This window comes from Carassius auratus, chromosome 13 (assembly GCF_003368295.1).
Source record: "Carassius auratus strain Wakin chromosome 13, ASM336829v1, whole genome shotgun sequence".
In the NCBI taxonomy this organism is placed as follows: Eukaryota; Metazoa; Chordata; class Actinopteri; order Cypriniformes; family Cyprinidae; genus Carassius; species Carassius auratus.
Window position 1 is genome coordinate 1236715 of NC_039255.1, and position 9400 is coordinate 1246114.

The following is a 9400-nucleotide window of genomic DNA, read 5'->3' on the forward strand; positions in this document are numbered from 1 at the left end:
ACCGTGGGCTGTGCCTTCCAGGTTTGCGTGGAAAAGTTGGAGAGACGTTAAATCACACGTCAAAACGGGAGGTTTGTGGTGCAGAGCAGTACACTCAGTCCCAGGTGAGTGTAATGTGTTAACTAAAACAATAACTTTATATTAAAAGCTTATCGGCAAATATAGACATTAATCAAATATAGTATGTTTTATTTGTATTGTTAGATGTACATTAATCAAATATAGTATGTTTTATTTGTATTGTTAGATGTAACGTTATACATTTAATGTAGCACATGGTAGCAGTTATGCTAACAGTCGAGCAGGTTAGTGAAGTGGTGTTTTTATACTTTTGCCATCACCCTTTTATACTGCTCTCTTTCTGGCTTAAGTCACACAAAATTAACAAAGACATTTAAAGTTATCAATAAAATCCACTACAATGTAGGAAATACGAGCAGTTGAACAAACATCTGGTGTACAAGCAGAATTCAAATTATTTTATAATGGTTTGTAGGTTATTTAACTTTGAATTGATGTTCTAAGTAACTGGTATATTATTGCATAAATGTGATAGCAACTTTCCAAATTAATGAGTTGTTTTTATTAAAGTGTTTAACACAAAATAATACATGTATTGTTGCTTGCTTTATGTTAATTAAGTGCTCTTGCCGAGGCATGGGAAAAATAAAGGAGCTGGAAAAAACACCTGCTAGTGGCATCAGCATCATCTACACACCTGCTAGTGACATCAATTCAATTCAAGTTTATTTGTATAGCGCTTTTTACAATACAAATCGTTACAAAGCAACTTTACAGAAAATTATATTTCTACAGTATTTAGTAATAGCTTATAAGTGGTGACTGTCAGTTTGTGCACGTATGACAGGATTTGTAGAAAAATTTATACAAGTAGTAGTCAGCCAGATGATGAACATTATTAATATTATTACTAATTAATATGATTCAGTCACACTTGTAGCAATATTTTTTAGTTCTGTTGTAGATTCAGGGTCAGCATCATCTGAGGTCCTCTGAGAGTCAGCATCATCTCTTCTCAGGTGTTCTGGATCCAGACTGGAGCTTGTGTGGCAAAACATAGAAACAAATAGAGACATCATTAGCATAGCTGCTTTTCCAACAAAGTAAAATAAATTATTTTAACCCAAACTAAAGAATAAGAATGCACATTTGATCAGATACAACTATACTCACAATTTAAGATACATTATTCAAATGCTTGGTGAAAGAGATGCATTTTTAATCTAGATTTAAACAGAGAGAGTGTGTCTGAACCCCGAACATTATCAGGAAGGCTATTCCAGAGTTTGGGAGCCAAATGTGTAAAAGCTCTACCTCCTTTAGTGGAGTTTTGTGACCTAAGGGAGCGTGATGGGTTGTAGCGTGGTAGAAGGCTAGTTAGGTACACAGGAGCAAGAAATTTAGATATACTTTAAAGTTAACTATATATTTATTTTGTATGAGGATTTCATATAACCATGTAATACTTTTTTTCAAAAATCTAACCTTTATACAAATGCCATATCAGCTGCACAGTAAAAACATTAAAGGAAGTGATGTTACAATTCATGATTGTAGATATTGGTGTTTTTTAATTTCACCTCTTAAAGCACGGTCGATCTGAATCAACCGAGTCGCGAACAGACTCCGAAGTGCCGATCTGAATCAACCGAGTCGCGAACAGGCTCCGAAGTGCCGATCTGAATCAACCGAGTCGCGAACAGGCTCCGAAGTGCCGATCTGAATCAACCGAACAGGCTCCGAAGTGCCGCCCAACATACATGGAAAAACAAACCACTGTTTCAAAATGTGTGTGTTTTCTGCATGAGTGTGTGTAATGTGCATTATAGAACAAAATGTCAAGCATCGTCAAGTTTTTTACATTATTTGACTCTATAAAATAGAAAATCTTGAGGGAAGCGGCAGGGAATTAATCGTTATTAGTCAGGTTTTGTCTTCACAAATAAACCACTTTATTCCCAGAGAAAGACAGAACTGAAACCTTAAATAAAATGTGTTTCTTGAACTGAGATTGATTCAGAGGATTTTCTATTATATATATATATATATATATATATATATATATATATATATATATATATATATATATATATATATTATACTTAAGGAGCTCATTAATAAAACACAATTTGGAACTCATGTCCACAATATTTTTGTGTTGTGTCATTAGTTGTGTCTTAATTTGATTAATAATTATTACACAAATAGTATTTTAAAATTACATTTCAATCTTTTATTTTAATTTAATCTTTAATTTACTATTAATTTATTCTTCATTTTTATCTATTCTGTATTATTCCACTCTTTATATACATATTCTTCTTGCTATTATTAACCTATTGTTGTTCAGTTATTTATTATGGTATTATTCATATTATACATAGAATTTTATAAATCTATTATATCTCATATGTTATTGTACCGTTGTACTCGCTTTTCATATTATTCACTTTACTTAAAGTTGTACTACATATACTTTTTAATATAACATATCACTTTTTCTATATTTCTACTGTGCACTGTATCAGTGCATATTTTCATTTTCACTGGATCCATTAGTTACATGTGTTATTATTTGTTGTGGAGTTTATCTGTAGGCTATATTGCTATCAAAATGAAAAGCAGACTTCAAGTTTGTGATTTGTATTTACTTGTTTTATTAAATTTTCTCAACGATAGTAAATTCTTAGTGTTTAAAGATGTATTATTTAGGTTTTATCCCAGTATTTCAAAGGGAATGAGCTGTGTTCTGACCTGAGACACAAGAAAGAGAGAGAAAAAAGAAATAAAAATGTTGGGATTGAACACAGAGAAAGCAATAAAACAACTACATATGATGTTATGTACATTCAAATTACATTACATGAATATGTCACAGTTATAGTAAATTAACAGATTTTTAAAACGAAAAAAAAATCAACGAAATTATCAAGTGAGACAAATGTGAGCTTTCAATTAATAATTTTCCAAATCTAACTAAACAACTGGAGGCAAAGTTTTTTTTTTAACTGTTTTTTAACCTCTGAAATCGGTTGATAAGTGACAACGTGGTGTTTTTATTCAGTAAAAACCGCAGCTCCCCCGTTTACTTTCATTTGTTTTAAGGCAGTCTTGACCTCACTAACATGGCGGACGCGTTGACGTATCGCGGCAACGGCTCAAAGCGGCTAATGAGGCGTCTAGGTATATGTCTATGGTTAAATGCATGACTTTTATTTTGTGTTGCGGTTCGTCATTTCCGGTGCTGAGCGATCTCTATGGTTACTGGCTGACGGACAGCTGACCGTCGAGAGTCTGAAGCTGCGTCCGAAATCGCATACTGCGTACTGGGTACTACATTTGAATTTGAACGTACTACTCGACCGTTAGAAAAGTACGTTCTATATAGTATGAATGTGGGTAGTATGAATGGAATTCGGACGTACTACATCCGCCATGTTGGCATTGTCACGTGACATACGTCGTCACAACAGCGCGTAAATTTAAAGAGCCCAATCTACTGAGCGAACATCGGTGATGTTTTTCGTTTTTCTTACCGCTTTCGTCTGCGTTTTTATGTCGTTTGAATTAACAATTCAAAGCAGGCGTCGGTCAGCTGTTCGCAGATCATGCCTTCGTTGACAGCTTGTAAATCCTTTACTAAATATAAATTTAGCTTTTAATTTTCTACCTCAGAATAACAGCAGCTACAGCTGTGAACAGAATGACAGACTGATTTTATGTAAGGATATAAAGTAATTTATTGTAATAAATAAATACAAATAAAATTACACAAAACGAACATAAATTAATAAACTTGAATGAATGCTTAGGCAAATACACACACACACACATATACACATAAATACACACATCACAATATATACATAAATACATACATAATATATACATTATAGACAATATACACACATATATAAATATATATAGTTAGATATAGATATATCAGCAAAAAATGTGTAACCTATTGAAATTTTATTCTAAAAAACAAAAACTACATATTTACAGACTGTGAACAGCATCATACAGGCTGCTATCACTGGCTTTTGACATCCAAGAGCTGCATAACATTGTGCACAGAATGAGCAGGTCAGGTCTGTCATGGGGATTTTGAGGAGGCTGATTGCCTTCTCCACCACAGATGACCTGGAGGCAGTGGAAGCAGCTTTTCTTCTGGTAGCTGACACAATAGATTGCTGTCACATACAAACCGAACCAGCAGCAAGTGAAGCCCAATGTTATTTCAACAGGAAGTGGTTTCATTCTGTTCAGCTGCAGGTCACCACCATGGTAAGTACCTTGATATCTTTGTTGAGTATCCCGGGTCTGTGTATGATGCCAGGGTGCTGAAGAACTCTGGAGGCCTATCCACCTGCAGGAAAACACATCCTGGGAGATGGTGTGTGTGTCCTTGTGTGAGTGTTCATCTGCCTCATCACAGCAGACAGAGAGTCTACACACAATCCTGCACAGCTTTGATTCAATACCAATGATGCTCGTGCACAGAACATTGTTGAGAGAGCCTTCAGATGATGAAGACCAGCTGTGCTCCATCTTCTTCTTCAAGGCCCTGGAAGTGAGTTCTGCCTTTGTGCAGATGTTGTTGCATGCTGTGCAGTGCTCCACAACCTCCGTCTTCTGAATGAGGACATTGCTGATCCAGAAGTTGTGGAGGATCATGACGATGATACACTGGAACCCCAAAACACAGAAGTCAGCACAGGAGAGCATGTGCGGGACAAACGGACCACAGCTGTGTCACAGCAGACGACCGTGTGCAGCTCTTCAAGAGCAGATTACCTGTAGGACAGTCGAACAGGTTAAGACTCTGCAAATCAGTTCATGTTCTCATAGTGCTATTGTTTAAGCTTGTGTAAGTTGTGAAGGTCATTTTAAGACTGTCAAATCAAGATATACATATATTAGTTATTTAAGAAATATAAATACTATTAAATCACATAAATATGTATAAATACACATGTAAGTATTTAAATTTAAACGTGTGTGTATTTATATATACACAAATATATTACACTCATAACTGGGAATTCATATTACGGTTGAAAATGAAATTTTTACAATTTGAAAATCTAGAAACATACCACATAACATATCATACCAACATATTTACAACAAGTTTAATTTTAAAATATGTATTACTTTATCCCTGGGTTATATTTTTGAATTCCACTTTTTTTCACTCATTTTTGATTCCCAAATATAAAGTCCTCATCTACAGTTACTGAAATGAAGCTGCTGAAGTTTATTTTCCTGACATTATTATAGAAACGTCTTAAGAAATTCCCTTTTGCTGTTGCTTTAAGCTCTATTATACTACTTTATGTTAATGTGGTTTTGTCTGAAGCTTTGTGCTCTTATCCATGTAGAAATGAAAAATAAATAAATACATGAAGATAATAATTTGTATGGGTATTTCTCTAAAGTGTGGCACCCATTCTCAAGACAACATTCTTCAGATGTTAAAAAAAAAACAACTGAAAACTGCTACAAAATCAGTGCACACAACTGCTTCAAAAGTTATTTGCTATTAAGTACTTTGCAACTGACAAAATAGCAACTGGAAATACCTGGAAATTCATATTATAATATAAAAAACAAAGCATAAATCAGTGATGATCCTAACATAAATACATGTAAAGAGTGTGTGTAGTTAAGATTAATAGTGAATTGGGTTTCATCAGTGGATGAGAACAAGATTGTGTTCATCAGTCTCTGTAACATCAGAACAGGATTCACACATTACTGATGATTTATGATCAAACTGAGGCACCTATTAACAATAGTTTGCCTTGTAAGTTATCCAACATTTTTTTAATCAAAATATCAACACTAGTAAAATGTAAATTAACTCGTTTCAATTACTTAAAATGTTGTAACTTTATATCATTAAATTACTTAACGAGCCGTCTGTAGAAAGCAGCCTTAACAAGCTGAGGCACAGCCTCTGATCGATAATGATTATTAAACATTTTTAAACTCAATTTACAAAGTAGTCTCATCAGTTTACAATGTGTAAAGCTTTAACAAATCAGTCGTTTACTTGGATTATGTTAAACAAGTACACTTTAACCACAATGAACAGCGTTTATCCATAAGGTACTTACACTTCAAAACAGCGGCGTCACGATCCTCAGATTTTCCGTTATTTTCGAATATGAGTATGACGAGCCCTCTCCCGGTGCCTCATGGGATAGAGAAGTGTCCATCCTATGCATACTACGGAATTCGGCCGGAAGTAGTAGGCCATCCGGGTACATCTCGCCTACTGTTTTTCGAATACTGAGAATTCGGACATACTACTTGCTTCGCATACTGTTTTTTCGCCTACTATATAGTATGGAAGTATGCGATTTCGGACGCGGCTTGAGAGGAGACTAGTTTACAGTAGTTCAGTTGGTGTTAAGTTCCTGATAATAACTGATGATGGCTAAAAGTGACGGTGGCTCGTACTTCAGGAGATCCAGTCTCTTCTGGATGGTGGTCGTGACGGGGTTTTTGAGTTTTTACACGGTAAGCTGTTAAACTTTTATGAATTATTCATTCTGTGGAGAATTCCTGAAACTCCGAATAATGTTTAATATTACCGTCAGAAAACCCGTTCGACTTCTGAAACAAATGAAATGAACGATTCTCTGTTGAAAATGTGCAAACTCATGCTGACAAGAAGAAATAATAAGAACAGGACCGTTTTGAACTTTACCTCAGTTTTACTCACTTGAGCAAAGTCCGCTTTCTTACTAAAGCACTGCATAAATATATGTTATAAATTATAAGTGTATTTATATATGTGATATCCCCATTCATGTAACTTATTTATACGTTCTGGTAAAAACGAATAAATTAATAAAAAATATATAATATATAAAAAATACATTCGAAAAAATTTTTTTGTAGTAAAGCCGTATACATGTAAAACCATATTCTAACATGAGAATTGTATTCTGTTAATGTTTGTCACGATTATCATATTAGGATATGTAACGTTATTATTTTTAGATTACTAGAATCATGAAGTGTGTTAAATATGACATTATGCCAGAGATTCATGAATGAGCTACAGGGGATTTGTGGTTTGAATTATCAACTATTATGATTTTATATATAAAGTAGTTAATCAGGAGCAGTTTTCTGTGGAAGTCTTTCAGATTCATGAATGTTTCTGAATGATTTTCCAGAAATCAGTTACGCTGAAGAGTGTGAACGTGTGTCAGTGTAACAGTGAGCCTCAGATCATTTCCTCCGCTTCACGCTGATCTGGGATCAACCTCCAGAACTACAGTTATCATACAGTGAAGACATGATCAGCTCGAGCAGAACGAGTGATGATGACTCTCAGAGCTCTCCGAAGCGATCTTCAGCTGAAACTGTGCTGAATCAGAGATGATGTGGTCTGCAGCTGGACACAGACTGTGATTGTGATGGACCTTTAGACACGGCTTGACATGTGCTCATCCTTCAGACAGACAAATCAGTCATGCACTTCTCTGAATAAATGTAAATGTTATTTTTTCTGAAGCAACAGTGCTCTATCAGTTGTGATATTTGCCTTAAACTGATTTCTAGGACACTTTTTAAGTTTATTAAAGACACTATTTACCTTATCTTATTAGATGTATGTGTCATCAGTCTTGTATTGTATCAGTTGGAGTAATCAGACACCGTATGATTGTGTCCATTCAAATGAAATCAGTATAAACCAGGACTCTCGTTCTCTTGCTGTGACTGTGTTTCATTGGTTTCTAGTGGATGGTGTTTTGGCCTCAGGACGTCCCATACAGCAGTCTGGGTCCTCTCGGTGCTCTGGCCAAGCATTTCGTGGACTATCATTATCCTGTGATGTATTATGGGTAAGTGAGCGAGCGCTGTTATTCATACGGAGAGCTCAGAGCCCTCGCTGATGTTAGTTTCTCTCTTCTGTGTCTCAGATGGTTTCTGACGTGGGTCATCCATCTGTTCGAGGGTGTTTTTGCTCTGAAGATCTGCAGGTAAGACCCTGTGTGTTTCATGTTTTCAACCACATGGTGGCAGTACAGACCTTCAGATCTGTGGACCTGTGCAGATTTCTCTCCTGATGACTGAATTACTTTTTTTAAACAATTTCCGCTGATGTTTTGTATTGATCCGTGTGTTTGTGTCTGCAGTGATAAAGGCATCGACAGCTCGTCCGCACGCTTGCTGTGGTTCGCGCAGACGTTTCTGTTTGGTCTCGCGTCTCTGGGTCTTCTGATCAGATACAAGCCGGACGGCCGACCCAAACGCCAGTGACCCACACCAGAGCTCGTGTCCCAGAGCACACTGACCTTTATATTCCAGAGGATTCATCCATCACCTGCAGGTTACATCTGAATAGTCACATCCACCTCACTGATTCTGGAACAGTCTTTCTCTGAAGGTTAAATCACTCGAGGCCTGCTTTACCTGATCCTGGTTCAGTACTGTAACGTCTCTCAGCACAGAAGATCACTTCAGCTCACATCTCAAGAACCATGAACCTCAAACCTCACACTGTTATTATACAAGCTAACCTGGACTGAAGAGTTAGAGTGGATCTAGTGTCTCATCTCCTGTAATGTAACGCTCGCAGGTTACACAGAGAAACATCCAGACAGATTCAGACACCCATACTCCATATAAGATATAATAATTATTCCTGTACATGGGGAAAAATGGTGTAGGATTTGCTCTTAAACTATTTTTGCTCTGAAACTGCTAGATTAGATGCATTTCATGAATATTTACAAGATAAATCTGTATCAAACATGACAATTTTGAAGTGGGAAAAATTTAAATGATTTGGCAACACTTGAAGCCTTTATTCATAATGCATTATAAAGATATTCATAATGCATAATGTAATGCATCGTATCTTTTAAATAATTAATTGTAATCAAAATGCATCATAATATTTGCATATTGCGTTTAGCATCTAACATTGGTGGTTTGTCATGTTTTAAGGTATTATCATTTTTAAAGTGTAACAATGAGTGTTATAATGTATTATAACTCTGGTTACAATTATTCATATGAATATACAGTGCATTATAAGGTGCATAATTAATGCATAAATAATACTTTTACAATTAATTATATGAAAGGCTTTAAGTAAAGTGATACTGTGTGGTTTTATAACAAGTGCTTCAATAATATGTCTTTGATTTTCAACTTTGAACATTCTCCTGTAATAATGGTCATCTGCGGTCATTTTAAAGAAATGGAAATAAACGCTCTGATTTAACTTTTTTGTTTTTTTTTGTCATCTGTTGTTCAATATACAGGATTTAGCCTGATTATGCATTTAATGTTATCTGTGATATATTTCATCTGCAACAATAATGTGAACTTTTATAAATGTCTGTTTGCG

At 35.3% G+C, this 9400-nt stretch overlaps 1 protein-coding gene across 1 annotated transcript; it reads left to right on the plus strand.

Annotated features, from left to right (window-relative positions):
- The first annotated feature begins 3200 nt into the window (after positions 1-3200).
- LOC113112294 (transmembrane protein 254-like) lies at positions 3201-9274 on the plus strand. Its single transcript, XM_026277726.1, has 5 exons — positions 3201-3320; positions 6408-6549; positions 7783-7886; positions 7965-8024; positions 8181-9274. Exons 2-5 carry the CDS (start codon positions 6460-6462, stop codon positions 8302-8304), a joined length of 378 nt encoding a protein of 125 aa, XP_026133511.1. The 5' UTR covers positions 3201-3320; positions 6408-6459; the 3' UTR covers positions 8305-9274.
- Positions 9275-9400: the final 126 nt, after the last annotated feature.

Coding starts and splice junctions, on each gene's coding strand:
- LOC113112294 (XM_026277726.1), top strand. CDS start 6,460: ATGATGGCTAAAAGTGACGGTGGCTCGTACTTCAGGAGATCCAGTCTC. Junction 7,887..7,964: donor TATCCTGTGATGTATTATGG/GTAAGTGAGCGA, acceptor TCTGTGTCTCAG/ATGGTTTCTGACGTGGGTCA. Junction 8,025..8,180: donor TTTGCTCTGAAGATCTGCAG/GTAAGACCCTGT, acceptor TTGTGTCTGCAG/TGATAAAGGCATCGACAGCT.